Source organism: Neopelma chrysocephalum, unplaced genomic scaffold (assembly GCF_003984885.1).
Source record: "Neopelma chrysocephalum unplaced genomic scaffold, ASM398488v2 Primary Assembly neopelma1_64, whole genome shotgun sequence".
NCBI classification, from domain to species: Eukaryota; Metazoa; Chordata; class Aves; order Passeriformes; family Pipridae; genus Neopelma; species Neopelma chrysocephalum.
This window is the reverse complement of record NW_020897721.1, coordinates 6,074,966-6,093,999: the sequence shown is the minus strand read 5'-3', so window position 1 is coordinate 6,093,999 and position 19,034 is coordinate 6,074,966. Positions and strand designations below refer to the sequence as shown.

The 19,034-nt window shown below is 40.8% G+C and overlaps 1 protein-coding gene across 1 annotated transcript in view; it reads right to left on the bottom strand.

The window, feature by feature from the left end:
• AK5 (adenylate kinase 5) overlaps positions 1-18,887 on the bottom strand; it is a 76,175-nt gene extending 57,288 nt beyond the window's left edge. The window contains exons 1-5 of the mRNA XM_027683267.1: positions 18,549-18,887; positions 16,684-16,870; positions 15,555-15,722; positions 10,243-10,412; positions 10,010-10,123 (exon numbers count right to left, since the gene is read on the bottom strand). Coding sequence (XP_027539068.1) covers positions 10,010-10,123; positions 10,243-10,412; positions 15,555-15,722; positions 16,684-16,870; positions 18,549-18,608 — 699 coding nt within the window. The 5' untranslated portion in view covers positions 18,609-18,887. The remainder of the gene's footprint in view (positions 1-10,009; positions 10,124-10,242; positions 10,413-15,554; positions 15,723-16,683; positions 16,871-18,548) is intronic.
• Between the last annotated feature and the right edge of the window lie 147 nt (positions 18,888-19,034).

The following is a 19,034-nucleotide window of genomic DNA, read 5'->3' as shown; positions in this document are numbered from 1 at the left end:
TCTCAGTTAAATCTTCATCCTAAGTTTTGGTTACTTGTGCTGTCAAACAGTTGAAGAGGAGACACCTCTGGTGCTCGATGGGGAGAAAGCAAGGACAGCCCCACTTTCTCAGGAATACTGCTAAAAAAATGTTCACAGGCAATCTTTGGGGGTCACTAATATTCAGTACACAGAAGTCCTGGAATCATAGAATCAGTTAGGTTGAAAAAGACCTTTAAGATCACTGAGTCCAAGCACTGACCCAGCACTGCCAAGCCACACTAAAATATGTCCCTAAGTGCCACATCCACACGTTTTTTAACACCCCCAGGGATGGTGACTCCACCTGTTTCAAGGCTTGACAACCCCTTCCATAAAGAAATTTTTCTTTCATTCAACCTAAACCTCCCCTGGTGCAACCTGAGGCTGTTTCCTCTCACCCTGAAGTCACTCAGACACTTGAATTCACAGGATTTTAAAAATGAGGCTGCAGGTGTACATGAACCACATTCATAAGATCTGGTTTTGTTCTTTCCTCTACCTGGCTCCTGCAAAGAAATCCACCTCTCTTTAAAGATTTCACTACCCTAGTGCTGCCTTTTAAAACATACCAGAATTCTCTGTAAGGAGCATTTAAGGTAAAAACAAACTGTTCAAGCTTTTATCTGCTTTCAGATAAGAAAAGGGTTTATTTGTCCTCACATACAAGCACAAAGTTATTCCTGCTGCCCTTACTTACCTGAACAAAAGATTTCATACTTTAATTTTAACTAATATCAGTAAAAACATTTGCTTCCCATTCTAGAAATGACAATCTACTGATATTGCAAATGATGCTGGATGCTCAAGAATGGTAAACAGAGATTTTTTTCTTGATGTTTTCTATCCACAAAATAATTTTGTCTTTGTTCAGCTTGATAGTCAAATTTGAGCTATGCAAAATTATCACTAAAACATCCACATGTATATTAACCACTACTGTGTAAACAGTAAGTGATTTATATCTTTTTGTTAATTATATAATTGTTACTAATACATTGCTATTGAGGGCCAGAACACACCAATTAAGCTTATAGACCTATATCTAGGTCCCTCTACCCAAGGATGTTAAATTGCATAAAGACAATTATCCTGGTCTGAATAGTCAAAACTTCCCAGGTGGACAATCTGGAAAAATAATAACCAAGTTTTTTAAAAAAAAAAATAATCCCATCCAGCTGGTTTCTGTCATTTGAGGAAATACAACTTTTAAGTATGGTCTGGCCTTTTTTACTGTCAGTCTGAGCAGAAAAAGGTTCTTAGGAAGTCAAAAGAAACAAGTACAACTTTTGCAGCCTGGGGTAATGCTCATTAGCCTTTACAAACGAGCTCACTGACAGAGCAGGATATGGAGATGAGGAAGCAGAAAGTGGTGAAAAAGCAGAGCCATTTTCAAGCAGTGAAGGGCAGCCTGAAAAGCAGCACCAGCCCAGCAGGACGGTGGCCTCTCTATCATTACAGAAAATTAAATAGGATTTTAAAGAAAATCAAATTATTTTTTACACACATTGTAGATGATTGGAGACATGAGCACACAAACTACAAAAACACTAGTTCTGGTAATTATTTCTGAGTATCTATTAGATTTTGAAACAATTAACCTTATAACCTATTATTTTTAAATAACTGCCAGTGGGAGAGAAGCTCTCTCCTACCTCTAACACAAATACCTCAATGTCAACAAAACCAGAGTAACTTTTCCTTCCCTTTTCAGACTATTGTAAATACATAGTTGACAAAGTTATTCTGTCCTTCTATGGATGAATTAATTATGACAGTTAATTTTACTACCACACAGCAGCTTTAAGGCACATAATTATTCACATGAAAGACCATGAAAGCAAGTTTCTGTGTTAGACTTTAGTGCAATATGGACATTATTGAAAGCAGCTCTGTTAAATTAAGGTTGCTTCACTAGTAGTAGAAGAATAATGAGGAATTTGGGAATTCAAAAGGATACAGTAGGAAAAAAACCCCCAAATTATGACACAGATGGATTCTGAAAGAAAACAGTGGAGATTTCAAAGCCTGGTAGGTCATGGAGCTGTCTCATGAAAGGGAATGGCTGATGCACCTCCCAGCAGGCTGGGCACAGGCACAGCTCCAGTCCCAGGGTGCATATCCAGCTGATTGAAGCTTCCTGAAATACATCACACAGGGACTGTGAAATTGCAACTGCAAATCAGGGACAAAAGGAGTTTCTACAAGTGAGTAGTTTTATTTAATATTTCCATTTCTGTGGATCCTGACAACGGTGGCAGAAAGATGCCCAAGATGCTCCAAGCTGTATCTCCCTCCCAAACATCTCCAGGACTGCATCCCCTCAGCCTGTGGAGTCACACCAGCCCTTCCCAAGGGCAGGACTTGAGCTTTTGTGTTCACAAGACTTCACCTACAGCATCAAATCCTACAGAGAGCACTTACAACACACAGATCACTCGTGAAATTATCAGCCCTGAAGGAAAAAGAGGCAGGAAGCCAAAAGAGGGTCCCTTGATTCACACAAACACGAGAGTGCAGCTTTCCACAGTCAACCTCAGGTCTTTAAAGAAACCCTGGCTGAGTAAGTGCAGCCCCCCAAGGAAGGGAAGGATCTGAGTGCCCTGGTTGAAGGTGTGCAGGTTCTCAGCTGCTTCCAGTTCCCACCAACTGCACTGGCTGCAGAAGTCACTTCACATTTAAGAAAATGGAAAAGCATTCCCTGGGCTTCATTTCTTTTTTTCCCCCTAACTGTAAAATGAGGATAATAACAAGGTGCACCTTGAACAAATAATTAATTAATTAGGTTTAATTATTTCCTTTTGCTTTTAAAAATGGAAAGTTCTCTACAGGACCTGAGTACTCTTGTTGCTGTTTTTTACAAGTAACAGCAACAATACAAAAGACACTATCAGAATCCCAGGAACTAAGAACACTTTTTTCTGACACCCTGGGTTTTGTAATTCAAAATATAATTCACTCACAGAAATAAAATGTCAAGTAAAACAATGTTTTTAAATTCTCCTTTCAAGAAGCCTGGTTTCAAATGAAGTACTGCCTGAAAAATTTTCTGAAGTGTAAAAAAAGAAGTAATTCAAGCATATTTGAGGCAGGAATACAAAGCAGGTTCTGATTATGTGGTCTCTATGAATTCATCTTTTACCTGCAGAATATGCATCTTTATCATCAGAGGTAGTTGAAAACCATGTCATAAACACAAGATGCACAAAAGGGTAACATCTCTCCTCCATCCACAGGCACACAGACCTAACAGCACTTAATATATTCCTCCCACGGGTATTTACAAGGAATACAACCTTGAAATGCTATTGATATTTCACTGCTGTTTTCATGAACCACTCTGCTTCCACTTCCCTCAACTGCACCTGCCTGCAAGACGTGCTTATAGATACTCTGAGCTGGAATGGAACAGGCCAGGGTAAAAATATGGATTTTCATATATATGGGATTACTCCTCTAGAAACATATCTATTCTCCTAAGTAAATATGAATACAAATTGCTTTTTTTCTAATGAAGGAAAATGACTTATTTGAAAAGAAACTTCTTTTTTAAACTCAGAACTAAGTGTTGTTGAGTTTGATGGCCGGGGAATAAGTTTTATTCCGAGGCTCAGCTTGTGGAAAAGGTGCAGAGAACCAACAGAAGAACTGGATTCCTTCCTGCTGCTTTCCCACAGCACACTCAGCTGCTGCTGAGGGCAGAGGGGTTTATTCACATCCAGAAGTGCCTGTGAGGTGGGATGTGGGGCTCAGAGAAGTGAATTTGGCTCCTTCCGAGCTGGAAGGCAGCAGAAGGGGGAATCTTTGCCAATGGGAACAGACAGGTTTCTTATTACTCCATTTGAACGAGATGAAGAGCAGATGGCACCAACTCAGAATAAAACACTGGTGGGTACATCCTCTCATTTTTTAGAATAGTATTTACTAGTAAGTAAATCCTACTCTCTTTGGGTTTGAATCTCCTTCCTAAACTGGAACCAGGAGTAAATTGAGAGTAATTCTAAGCAAGTTGATGGTGCTATTGACATTAAACAGTACAAGTGGAGAGACGCTCTCTTTTCTCTGGGGATATTTTCTACATCTCCTCTTGTTAGTGAGAATAGTGTGGTTGCTTGCTAGAAATAAGATGATTACACTCTCTCTCATTAGTCCTCATTAGGCAAAAGATGAAAATGCTCTGTTTCTTAATTCCTGGAATGTTCTCCCAGATACTCCTGAGAAAACTGACAGCTCATGACCAATTGCCATTAATTTAACAGGGCATTTTATTCTTATTGGTAAAGGTTACTAGTAAGCTAGTTTATGTCCATTGCATGTGTGCTCTCCCTTGTAATTACTGATTTTCTTTTTATAGTTCCATCTCTCTTGGGTCACTAGACTGTTTGCATAGTTTTTTCTTGTCTCAGAAAAGCAAAATCACGAACCATGCTGTCAAAGAATGAATCCTGTTGGTAGAATTTTTTCCTGGTAACTGCTTCTGCACCATATTCACCCTGCCCAAGAAATAAGTTTCCAGCAAATTGCCCAGAGTACATAATTAAGCCTCCTGATAATTGAGAGAGACTGGTGTGTTTAGGGAGAACTGATGCAGATTTTCACCTGTGTAGGGCAGCTAACTGATAAAAATCTGTAAATATGAATGCTAATGAGACAAAGAAAGGTCTGAGCAGATCTCTGCTCCAGAACCACTCATCAGGCACCTCCACCCACTCTCAGTTCAGAACATCTGGGTCTCTCCTGAGGAGCATCAATGGATGAGCTCTCCCTCACCAAGGCTGACCGGCAGAGAAGAGCCCTGCTCCAGGAACACAGGAATCCTGAGCTCTAGGGCCTCTCACCCAAGCAGAAAATGGAATCTCTGCCTGTCTTTCTCTGGAGAGTGCTCTGCCTTCCAGGGGAGAAGAGAGATGATGGTAAGAACATTCCACAGGCTTCCTGGTCAGGCTTGGCTTTCAGAAAGCAACGTAAAACTCACAGGGCCAAAGAGAGTGAACAAGAGGAAGCACAGCAGAGTGCTGGTGTGGGGGTCCTCCCACTCCTCCCACTGATCACTGGGCACTTATCCAGTAGGGGATCATCCCTGGATCACTGAAGTGGAGATTCAAGAGAAGGAAGACAGAAGTTGAGGAGCTGAAATGAAGACACACCGGCCGTGATACGGAAAATACTTTTACCAGAACAACAACCTCTTGCAAAGAACAGATCCTTTCCCCTCAAGAAGATTCACCACCAGGCTGCATTCACTTGCCCAGCTGTCCTGGAGCCCTCACTCCTGGCCATATGAATTTAAATTTATATTTTACTGAAATATAGTCTTGTCACCCAGGTTATATATGACAAAAATATTTTTTTAGATAATTTCTACAAAAGCGGTTTTCCTCTTTTATCAAATAATTAAATTATATTCATTAATGAACAGCCATTGATTCTAATACCTGTTCTACACTTATGTCACTACTAAAAAAAAAAATCACAATATATTTTAAGCAAACTACATGTGTACTTTGTTGACACTAACAAGGTTAATACTGGTGAAGGAATTAGATTGGAGGAAAGTTACACACATGAATGGAGGGAAAAAAACAAACCAAAACAAACCAAAGCAAAGCAGTAACTGAAACTAACTGCGAAATACAGTTAATTGTTTCTCCTGGGAAACGGGTAAAAACCATGTGAGAAATTACACAGAAAGTCAAACTGCAGTTTCTTCCCAAGTCCTTTGAGTTCAATACACCAGTCAGAGCCATTTCATTACAGTGGCACTGGAGAGGAAGATATTTAGGATGCTTCAGCATGCTGGGACTGGAGGTGACTTGCTGAATTTCAAGCTGACAGGTTAATGGTAAATAAACCATTTTCTCCTTGGCATTTTCAAATGTGTCCTTGAAATGTAAACACCTTTCTACCGTTTGCACTCGGCAGAGATCATGGAGAGCTTAGAAATTTGTGATTCAGGACAGTTTCATGCCTAGGATCAAACTGAAAGGCTAAATATGTCAGTATTAAATCTGCATTGCTATGCAGAAGGATTTTGAAATGATCAAAATGCAGAAATTATCATATATTTCAGAGATATATATCAACCTGAAGTTCTATTTGGTTTTAAGACTTTAAAATTCATGTTTTCATTTTTTCTCCACGACTGCGACCGCTTGGAACTTCAGGGTTTTATTAAAAGTACACGTTGGCAGCATTGACTCTGCTCTCTGGAATTAAGAAATGAGAGGGTAAGGCAACAATCTAAGACTTCCAATGAGAGAATTTCCTTATTAAATTTTTCAAAGAGACAACTACGGGCCTTATTTCACCTTGGATAAAAAGTTCAAAGACAACTGAAACTCAAAGAAAACTTATTCCAGATTGACAGTATTGCTTGGACACAGTGTTTGTGACTTCTGGTTTCTAGATCTGAGCAGAAAAGAAAAATACTGTGAGTGCTGCAATGATACATTCTTTTATCTTAAGCATTTTAGTCACCCTGCTGAAACATGTTCTAATACAATTCTGCCTAGCAACACGTTGAGAACTTACTGTCCACACGAGAGTCTGGCAACATAATAAGGAAATCATCATCTTTGAGCTGTACCTATGTATGGGAATGTTAGCATCATTTGTTTTGCTTTGACTAGTTTACTAAAAATAACATTTTTTCCCAGAGAAAAGCTCAGCTTCTGAACGAGTCGAAGGGATAGAAATGTGCTGGTAGTACCAAGAGCAGTCAGAAGCAAAGTTTAACAAGCAGTCCTTGTCACCATGTATTTCTGTGATAGAATGATATGCAGGACAGGGACTGAACTGCAGTTCAGACGTGTCTGTACCCCTTTGATTTGTCCACAGAATGAAGAGACTATGAAAGCTCCAATAGTGTCAAGTCTTAGTAACAGCTATGTGAACCATAAACTGAAAGAATTAATTTAGCATAAATAATTTATTGCATTAAAGATGACTGCAAACACAGCAGTTAGATTTTATAAGTGCTTTCAAGAGAAACCAGGTGCCTGAGCTGTCCTTTTCTGCTGTAACACAGTAAACTATTTCCAATACAAATCAGTTTATCTTTACAATAACTCAGCACAGCTCTTACTGGTGAAAGCCACGTACAAAAAATGTTCAGTAAATAGTGTTCAAGGAACTATAGTGTTAATGTTTGGGAGCAAGACAGATTTTATGCCCTTTGTGCCTTGCTGTTCAGTTGTTCATCACCCATTTTCCAGAAGAGGCACTGCTGGAGAATGGGAAGGTGACATGATTGAGACCAAAAACTGCACAGGCTCTCTCTTGGGTCACCATTTACTGACCAGCTCATATCTAGTCCAGGTTTTGACTTCCTGTGTCTTTAGGATACATTGGGTGCAGGTCCTTTCTCACACAGGAACAACGTATGTGTAACAAAACAATATAAACTTCCAATGACCAACAACCACCAGACATGCTTTCCTGAACTGTGTCAGGTCTTTGTAGCCAGTTTTGTTTAGACTCCTCCAATTTTCCTCACATTTGTTTAGTCTCTGTTCCAGCCTCTCTAAATACCCTGCATTGCTCATCTCTATTTCCATTCAGTTTAATAACTTGCTCCTCACATCCCACCCCCCCAATTTATTTTTGGCATTACAACAGATACTCTTGGAGATTGTGTTTGTGCAAACAGTGGTAAAGAACTTGTCTGTGTCACACAAACTCTTCTGCTGTTTTCGGGTCTCAAAGGGACCACCTGTAAGAATAGGTATTCACCCATGACAATGGGGTGATAACAATCAGAATCAGTTCTTACTCAGAACTTTTCATGAACAGATCTCAGGGTTCTACAGGGGATGTCTCTGTAAGAATAAGGCACATGTATGACTTGACCATCTGCATTTTGTGGGATTTCACCATTCTCTTAAAGGATGTTCTGTTGCTTAACAGATCTAATCAAAATCGTCTTACTGTTCAATCAAAACTTTCTTTGCTGAAATTTCAACTAACTAACTATTTCTTATCTTGTCACTTGTGGCTAACAAGAACAATTCTGTTCTGTGCTTCTACACGCTGCTAGAAAGCAAGCTGTGGAAAACCCCCTAGCATCTCTAATTGCAGACCTACACAAATTATCACAACATTTAATTACTGAATTCTCCACAACTCAATTGCACTTCCCATTGAGGAATCTCTGAGTGCCTTGAAAGTGTCAGCATGCTTAATATAAATAACCTAACGTGCCATGGGTTACCTCAGCCTCATCCTGTGAGGGAAGGTGAGCACCACCACTGCTGACAGTCCCCATTTCCTAAACCACAAGGCCTTCCTACTTATGTGTGTAGCATTATGGCTTACTAAGCAGAGAATTTTAAAGAAACAAGTGTATTTTATTTCTTTAAACTATAAATCCAAGATAAAACACTGAATATATCTCACTGGAGATGTTGATATCGACACAGATGTTCAATGTTGAAATATGTCTATCCTTTGTGCATTTATTTCCATGTTCATATTACAGATCAGCTGCTATGAAAGATGAAACAGGGAGCCTAAACAGATTTTTATTTTTTTCCTTCCTGTGCTCCTATAAAAGGTCTATGATTCCTTCTTTCAAGTATTTCTTTGAGAACTGGTAAGATTGGAAGGTCTTCCTGTATGAAGTGCTCCTGGATTTTTCTAGAGACTTAGGTAGTGATCTATTTTTCAAGCAGAATCAGGCCTTGAGGAGGATTTACCAAATCCCAATTGACTAAAAATGAAGGAATTCTCTTGAGAATACAGTCCAGTGTTGTTTAACTGGTTCTCCTCTGTAGAAAGAGAATCTGAGCCCAGGATAACTCAAAGCACTTAATTCCTGTCGCTTCTTCCAGTTTTGTATCCCCCTTTCTTTCATCAAAACCAACATCAGCACAAAATTACAGCACCAAGAAATGCACTTAAGTCACACTATCACATGTTATACTGGCCAAAAAAAAAAAGGTCCAAGGAAATGATGGTTAAGCCTACATTTCTGCTCTTTCACTCATAAAATAGTCTCCTCTTTTGTGAATTGTAAGGAGATATCGTCGGCAGTCACCGCTATTTCCTGTAATAACTATTTTGCCTGATTCCTTTAATTTCCTCAATTCAGTCTTCTAAATTTTGCCCAGAATAAGACCTTGTAAAAGCACATTAATGAAATGCCTCATTAGCTGCTTTGTTTCATTACTTCTGCTTTGGCAGTGCCACTTGGAACTCCAAGTACAGAAACAGTGGTGCACCAGTTGTGAAGGACTTCAAAATGCTCTGCATGGAGGCACTCCTAAGAGTTCAGCTCTGAAACTGCAACCTCTACTTGTGACCAGAACTGTTATGCTTAGTAGTGCTTCTTCAGAAAATGATATAAACTGTTTGTTTTTCCACTGAGTTTAAGTATTTTTAGATTAGTTTAAAATACACACATGAAAACAACAAGTGGATACACTCAAGGAAACAGTTTCAGCTGACTCAACCTGAGAGCTGTAGTGTAGAACAAACAAAATGATGTCATTTTCTAAAAAAAAAAAAGCATAATTTCTGGTTTACAAAACCTTGCAAAAGATGGGCAGTTTTAACTCATATTTTAGTCGTCTTCTCAATGCACTGCAATAAACTTGAGATTAAAAGCACTGCTTTAAGTATGTTTATTTTATAGATTAAATTGAACAAATAGATATGGAAATACGTTTTCCCCTTTTCTAAACCACTAAGATACAAAAAATATTCACTGTTAGATTTCATGTTTCCTCCTTCATCTCGCGAGGATTCTCATTACCGAGACAATAGGTTTGGATTATTGGTTATATTGTCACATTTTCTTTTTACAGAATAGTCTGTCTTCAGACAGGACAGAATATAACACAGAGCAAAAGAACAACCTTTTGTCAACCTGTAATTACGTACTTGCAGGGATCTAAAGAGCAATGCTCTTTCTTGGAATCTGACCGATGATTTCAACGAGCTGAACTGTTGTAGAGATATGGAAGTTATTTGAAGAATAAAAACAATTTCTTACTTGGTCCTCAAAGGAGATTGCCTGGGCAACATCTCTGGGAAATCCATCAATCACTATCCCCTCTTCATCAGGGATCTGCATTAATCTCTGCTTTATCTCAGTTATGGTTGTTTCCTTTCACAGAGAAAAGAAGTGGTTTATTCAATATTGCAAAGGAAGTTTTCTTGCTGGTGCACATTAACACAGCATGTACAAATCCTGGAAAGCAAACACGAACACAGGGTATGCTCTACCTGAGGGGCCAGTTCTCCAGTGGTAATTATTTTGGCAATTAGGCTCCATTTCCTATTGCTGCTCGTGCTGTGGATCTTCTTCCTCAGCAGTTCCCCCACTGAGATGTAGTTAAATCCATAACGTTCTGCTATTTTCAAACTCTGGGTTCCTTTGCCACTTCCTGGGCCACCTGTTGGGAATTATAAGCAAAACATTAAATTAACCTTTCACCTGAAGAACCTGATCACACGGGAAATCTTTGCTGTGGGCACCAATTTTCCAACCATTATTAGAGTAAATCTTGCCCTTGCATGACCTGTTACCAGCCACTGGAAATCTGTCTCATCTACCAGATCATAAAGGTAAAGACTTGTAATGCAAAGTTAAAAAAAAACAATACAAACCTAGTTGCAAAATAAAAACAAATGCACTCTTTTAGGCTTGACCTCATTCTAAAGCTGCTCCTGGAACAGAGTTTTTCTTGATCTGTACCAGAGGAACAGAAAATGAACTTTTCCCTTCTTGAATTCTATGAATCCAAAGGCAGAGCCAGAGAGTCTGAACCATATTCATGTCAGAAAGAATCATACTCAGTTAAACAAGTCAATTAAATCAGTGGACTAGTCATGAAATGAAACTAATAAAATCTGCTCCTAAACATGCCTGCATGAGTTTCTGAGGTTTTCTAATTTTACAATACAGAAAAATATTAAATAATCAGCTGAGATGTTTCCATAGTGATTTGGTACAAAGACTTTTATTGAACCATGCATACTTCTGGTATTGATGCTCGAAGCATCTGACAGAGAAGCAGTTTGTTGGGTTCAGCTTGCTGGACAACTTGAAGAGACCCTTCAACAGATATAATACAGGCCAAAGGGGTATCAAAATCACAGAAAACAGCTACATTACACCAGAGGCAAAGCTGAAGTGAAGGTCAGCTGGACAGCAGAAGCAAGAATGCCTGTAAAACAATCAGACCATACCTGAACTAAAAGGAAATGTCATGATGTCATTAACAGAGAATCTGGAATCCAGTATGTAAAACCAGGGAATAAAAATAACTGTTTATATTTAGAAAAGTGTGTGTGCTGCTGGACAGTATAACAAAGCAAACCCCAACCAAATCTTTTGATAATAGTTCCCAGCACTAAGTAGCTGTAGTTTGGGGAATTCCGTGGGAGAACACCGAATTTTATTTCAACAGACAAAGAATTAAGATTAAAAATATAAAATTTCTATGAACTTTAAAAAATACGGCAGCACATTGAAAGTAAATATGAATACACTGAGCTTCTTGTTAGTAATCATGTAACTCTTTCATATATTCTCTATATTATTCCCATAAACAGGCATTTATGTAATTAATACAATTTTGGCTGCAGGATAAACTACAATTATTACAATTATTTCTAGTTATGGCCCTCTCTGTGGAGCAGGTCCAGTATCACTGTCAGAGAGCTCTCAGTGCCACCAGCAGCCAGCAGGAGCCCTCTGTGCCCTGACACTGCAATGCCAGTGCTCCACCTGCCCTTTGGAACTCAGAGCAGGACCCTCTGGAAGAGAATTCCCAAAGAAATGTGCACATTGTCAAAGTGTTCCCCCACCCTGCCCCCAGTTCACTTATACCCTCGGGGAAAAAAAAGGTTTTATCATTATCTAATAACGTTTCTACAAGCATTTATCTGTAACATCCAGCCAGTCACCACAACTATAGACGTTTATAAAACACACAAGCAAAGGAACGAAAGAAAAGCTGGATCTTATCTCGGTACAGCAAGGTCACAATGGGAAATGTTCTTCCCTCATTCCGTTCACTTCGTGTTTCTGTCGTACAAAGCCATATGTTTCTCTCTTCTTTAAGAGAAACAAAAATGCAAAATATATATCAGTAATGCGTAGAAATTAGAAACAGAAAAGCTGACAACAAGGCAAACAAGCATTTGTGTTCCCACAGAGGCCAAAGATGCCAGAAAAACAAAACTGACACTGGAAAAAACATCAGCCTGTACAAGCATAAAATAGCTAAAAAAAAAAATAGCTAAAAAAAAACCTGCTTGAAATAAGTAGATGGACTTCACACCCCAGTTAAGGAGAGCTTTGCTTTGTCATTAAAGAGAAGCAGGAAAAAAAAATACTTTGGCACTTCCATTCTTTCAATTTGAATTGCAATCAGAAAATCGCTAATGAAGTATTTGCTTTAATGTCCATAAACTTCTCACACAGTTTGTTTTTCTCAGTCCAAATATATCACTTTATAGCACGCTGGGATTATCCATTTACATTCTGAGGGGAAACATTCAGGTAATAAAATAAGGGAAAAGGAATAGGACAAAATTACTTCCTACAGCAAATCACTATAATTTATTGTATTATGTATCCATTCCTGATTCTTTGATAAATCACACTGACAAACTCTTCAGAAGAAAGGAAAATCAAATCACTTTCAGTTTTTGCTCTTTTCACTTATTCTGAGATTATGCATTATGCAAGAAAAGTGTGATTATTTTACATATTTCTAGAAGATGTCTAGACTAGGGAACACTTGTTGCATCTAAAATTATGTTTGCTAATGGGTCTCAAGTGAAGATTTGTATGCGGAAAAAGTTTTACTGAAGCAGTTGTTTCAATCTAATTTTGTCAACAGCAGTTCAAAATTTCAATTTTGCTATAAATTCAGAATAAATTCATCTAATAATAAGATTTCTGTAAATACTTTTGACTTTAAAATCTAGCTCTGGATTGGATTTAACAAATCAATAGGCAGCTGCTTGCTGGCAGCACTATCTTCGATCCAGCCTTTAAACTCTGATCACAAAAGGAAAGTGGATTCTTTTAACATGCAGGTTTTTAACAAAGTGCAGCTAAAAACCACACTGAACTAAGGCGCTAATGACACCAGGTCATTAATATTTTAAGATGTCTAAATTCAGGCTGTATCAATACTAAAAACGTGTTTGTTAAAGTATATTAGGAAGCACATTTTTAAACACAATCTAGTTTTGCCACTGTTATAGTGCCTTAGAAACTTAATTTTTCAGTGATTCAGCTGTGTACCACCTGGGCAGGTTCCACTTGACTTTTCTAAAATCCAGTCACACACTCAGTTTGCAGCTTTCCAGATTTCCCTCTCAGCAGAGGTCTCTTCTGCAAACCCAGAAAAAGAACAAAACCCCCACCTTCCTGAGTGAGTTCTCTTTTGCCCTGGAGCTACCTGGTTCATTGTAAGGATGACAGATTTCATAAAGCAAAGAAGTTGTAAAAACCTTTATGGAAGCATTAAAAAGATCCTGGGCTAATGCATTAATAAAGAAAAGTTCACCTAAAATGAGAAGCAGAGGACAGGTCTTTAACTTCATTTCAGTCCCTAACAGTGAATGGAACCAGTACAACCTGAGCTAGGCAGGATGATTACTTCTCACTAATTTGACATAAATATGTTGCTTAACTGAATTTCTTGGTGCCATTTTATACAAAATGGAAAACATGCAACACATTTTTTGCGTGCAATACCTGCCTCTTGAAATGAACAGTACACTTTTTTCTTTTTTCCTCTTTTATTTGGTATATCAGTTACTCTTTTATTCGTTCCAGTGTGTGTTTTTATGTGCTTTCTCAATGGCAAGTCGAATTTGGGAGGAGAAATTTTCTTGATGCTGTACAAAAATGTTCAATAGCTGCTGTGCCACACACGGTACCGTGTTTCCATCAGATCACACCGTAATAGATTCAGAGAAACTCAGGGGGAACATAAACCTGAAACAGCCTTTGTGGAATGTTTACAACGTTCCCTATAAAAATAGGGGGAAAGAAAAGCTCTGTAAAACCCGTGGTCTGTTCACTACACGCTGGAGCTCAAGGATTCCACTTCAAATGCACCTGCACTGAGTTCCAGAGGTGAAAGCCAATCTCTCTTTATCTCCCCGAAATCAAACCATCATTCATCACTCTGCTGCCATTGAGCTACCCAGATTTTAATGCATTAAGAGCCTTCTGGTCACTGAAAAGGAGCCAGTTCCTCTCCTTTCTGAAAAGGAAGGCTAGCTAATTAATTGGGATGAAAGAAAGGTGCGGGTTATTCCTCCACCTAATTGCAACCTTTATAGTTCAGCAGGGCGTGGAGGGATTTGCACGTTCAGATCTGTAATTCTGAAACAAAAGATTTAAGAAAATTTAAATGCCCTAAGCAATTCCTTTGGCATCCCACAAATATCTAGAAAAATGTCAGGTTTTCTGTTTTTAATATGTTCCAGTAGCTCATTTCTGAGAACTGCTGGGTGCAGAGCCCAGAGGACACGCTGTTCTTCGAGAGCCCACTCTGCAGTACAGAGAAGACATTTCTGCTCCCTCTTACTACACTACATACTATTCTCTGTTATGGAAGCAGTATCTCTCTTTACTAAAAATAAAGCTTTATAGACTAAAAATGTAATTGTCCATCACCTGGCACCTGTGCTGTAACTCTTTAAACTATTCAGAGCATTAGGCCTGGCAGTAAAATTTCTGAAGACAACTATCCCAGATGACAAGGAAAACTAGTTCAAAGAACTTCAGTTCAAAAACAGAATAAAACATTGACTTAGACTTAAACTGCAGCTATTTTTTAATAACTTATGCTTGTCTGAGGCTGGAAAGTACAAGTTGCTTAGAAAGGACGCTGAACTGCTCAAAAGAGAGAACCTGGGGAGAAAGCACAACTAACTGATGCCAACTGAGTGCTCACTGTCCATGAAGTTGGCACAGGATTCTTTTGCCAACTAGATGTAGGGATTAATTTATCAGTGCAAGGGATTAGTGACGGTGTGTGCTCACTCCAGCTGCACATACTGACCACTTGTCGGGGTTCTAAACACAGATGACAACAGTTCCCTACCACCTTTGTGAGCTTATCCAATGTTCTGAAACACCTTTTTTTGTGCTCAGCTTTGAATGTACCTATAACAGTGTTCCAGTTCAATCCGGGGCGTGCCTTGGAAGAGCACTTGGTTCACGTGGTGTTGCTGTCTTGAAGTGCGTGAGCCAAGTTTAGTTAAGACCACATCAAACTGGCAGATGTGCTCCACAAGCAAACCACGAGCTCTCCAGCAGCCAACAGGCATCCAGGCTGCAGAACACAACTGCAGGTGCTCGCTGTCACCCCTGAAACTCTTACAGTTGGGATGCTACATCCTCAGCACCAACAATTTCACACTCTGAACTGGGCTGCACAACTTGCTAGGGCAGATGGAAAAAAATCGTATTTAAATTCATGCAGGCATTCAATGGATTTGCAGTAGAAATCAAAAGGCAAAGTAACAGAGATAAAATGGTGTAGAAAGGACTGCTTTTGTACCTATGACAAGGATAATTTTCGGTCGAGGTCTGGCAGGGTCAAACACATCGTACTCCTCAATCAGCTCCGCAGTCTCTGAGAGGTCGGTGTCGCTCTCAATGGAGAACTGTTGGATGGGAGGGAGTCTGTCATAGCGGCGGTATGGGAAGTTGGAATTATCAGGCAGCACTGGAAAACAGTGAGATACACTGGAAATTGCAGAAATAGGCAGAAAACTCAAAATCTGCTGTGCACACAGATTTAAATAAGTATAAATATCTCCTAATTTCACACTGTGTTTGCTGTCGCTATATTAAATATTCCTTGCCTCTATTAAGCTGATTTATTAAATTGCAACCACTCAGGGTGGGTTTTCTCTGGAGTTTCTTTACAAGCACATCAGGTTTCCTGTGAACATCTGCCTGTAGCACCCAGAGTTCAGCAGTGGCCTCTGAGAAGAAAAGCTTTGTATTGTGCAGATAACCTGTAGCATTAAGCAGGACTCTTTTGGTGACACATGCTGTCCACGGATGTAGAGACAGTATTCCTGCTAATTAGTTAAATGAAATGCTGCATGGCAAGGAAGAATAACTATGGCAACTGAAAGATGAGCTAATTACTCTTTGTTAACGTTACAAATGAAATAATTACAGGTATTGGTATGACATCTGCTTAGATTTTATGAGATGCACCTTTTTCTAAGAGTTTATAATTTGCATTGTATTTAGTAAATTAGTGTATAGCTCCAATATAAACTAGAAAAACCACTCAGTGTAACTGCACTGAGGTTGGTATGTATGTCATCCATAAGAATCAAATAAAAATATAAGCCAAGTGCACTGATTCAGCTCTGCCCCTATCTTTGCAAACGTTTGAAGTAGGTTACAAGAAATCTCTCCCCTAATGTCTTAAACGTTTACACAGCATACATCCATCACTTGGCTGCAAAGTGATCACTAGTTCCTCTCCTGCCTAGCATCTGCTATGGAAGGAGAAAAACAAAGGCCAAAATGCAAGGAAATAGAATTCTTCACTCCTTTGCCTACGGAAAATCAGAGCGAGGCATGATCTGCTACAAAATAATTCAGCAGTGGATGTAAAACTACACACAGTCCAAGAAATATAATCATTTTTACATTTAATACATTACCATTCCTGAGAAAAGACCTCCTGGGTTGCCCTCCATTGAGCGGAGGCAGGGTTTTCTTTTCTGGGCTGACAAAAGTGTCCCATTTCACTTTTTCTGGCCCTCCGAGCTCTTTTACTTTCTGCAAACAGCTTTCCAAATATTCAATTGGGTCATCGGGCTTGTAACACATTAATCCATTCAACAGACTCTGAAACGTAAGATCAGAAATACACACTTATAATGGCAGATGCCAGGAAAAAAACAAGGACTTTTGCTTTGCCCTTTACTTTCCACAGAGAAGTCCCACATTCCTTGTGTATTCACACTCTCCATTTCAAGCCAACGCATAAAACCAAGGCCTGCAAAAATCGTACGATTTTGGTTTGCCAATGTCATAAAAATTGCTTGGAACAGGAAGCTCATGGCTATGTCTTTATATTTGCCTGTTTGCACTGTAATAAAACCTGAAAATAGCAAAAAACCCTCTATATTTTTCTTAAAACAACCACTGCCAAGTACAGGCAGAGCAATGCCCAAGCTAGAGAGCCCCAAAAGCTACATATTCTTTGCAGTCTTTGACCTCACTAATATGTATCTTTTCCTTAAAGACCAGTGCACTCACAAGTATCTCATCCATATTCTTGCCAACACACAAGCACTGAAAAAAAAGGTTTTTAAAAATCCTGAGAAACACTCAAATATCATCGTGATCTGTATTGGGAAAAAACTCCCAACCCACACCCCCAAAATTCATAGGTGGTTCTTGATTTAACTGGTTAGGAATTCAAAGCCATTAGAAATCCCCTCTCTAGAGTATTAATTCTGCACCCATCGTAGCCATGAGCACTGTGGGCAGTGTGGAGGAAGGGCTGCCAGGCCCTCCTCCGACGCATGGTAATTGATTTTCCTTGACAAGGTGATACAGAAGTCATCATCTCACCTCTCCACAAGAGCACTGCATCCAACCTTCCCTTAACAAGAAGTGTCTTTCGGGATGATTCCTGTTCCTTTGTGCTCTTCCTTAATTTTTGTGTGAATAAACTTGACAGTTATAGCTGGTATTAGTAGTAAACACACATAGCTCCAATTTAGGACTTGCTCAGTTGTTATCTACAGTTTATACAATGGCTGTTATTTACACACATTTGAACTTATAAAATAGGATATAATTTCTGTGCATCTGTGCCCTTACTACTTAACTGATCACAGCAACCAGCCACGTATTTGTGCAGAAGATATGCACCAATTTTTAAAAATCTCTAGCTCAAGCTTGGAGCCTCTACAGAAAACCAGTTGTGTCTGCATCCCTCGTTAAACCATTCACACTCGAGCCGTGTTATTAAAACATTAGCGTGGTCAGCGTCCCGTAATTTTCAAATACACAGAAAAACGCCTGGCTTCAGCACAGACAGGGGAAAACACATACATGTCTGTGTGTGTCATACAGATTTACAGGATGTCTGACTCGGAGACAAAAAAAAATCCACGCTGCACAGCGAAGTAACCACCAGCCATTAGCAGCAGGTAACTTGCGGGAAGAGAAACAAAACCTCGCTGAACAGTTGTGGCTTTTTCCCTTCCCCCAGACCGAGGGGTGATGTCCCCCGCCCGCATTCCGGGGCGCTCCCTTTGCCCTGCGGACGCCCAAGTTCTCTCGCTCGCCGGCGGCGCGGGGCTGCCGCGGGGGCTCCGCGGGCAGCGCCCACCCGGCCGGGGCTGCACGGACCGAGCACGGAGCGGGACCCGCAGCGCCGCCGCCCCGTCCTTCCAGCCACCTTCAGCCCCCGCCCTGCCCGCCGCGGGGTCCCGGCGCCGAGCACCCCCCGACGGGGCGGAAAACGCCGCCAAACACACACACAGACACAGACACACACACACCCGCGTACCTCGAAAAGCTGCGGGATCTCCCTGCGGGCCAGGTACTCCTTGGCCTCGCCGGCGCTCATTCCGCCAGCCGGGGCCGGGGGCGCCGGCGGGGCAGCCCGAGCCCCGCGCTCGGCTCGGCGCGGCGGTGCAATGCGGGAGCCTGGGCGAGGAGGAGCAGGCAGGCAGCAGGCAGGAGGGAGGCAGCAGGCAGGAGGGAGGCAGCAGGCAGGAGGGAGGCAGCAGGCAGGAGGGAGGCAGCAGGCAGGAGGGAGGCAGCAGGCAGCAAGCAGGCAGCCGCCCGCCCCCCGGCCTCGCTGCACGGAGGGAGCGGGAGCACGTTTCCCCCGGCGGGGAGGGGCAGCGTGCGCAGCCCCTGCCGCCGAAAGTTTGGGGGTGCCCGCGGGGCGGAGGCGGCGAGGGGCTGTGCCCGGCGAGGGGCTGTGCCTGTCGCTGTGCCCAGCGAGGGGCTGTGCTTGGGGCTGTGCTTGGGGCTGTGCCCGGCGAGG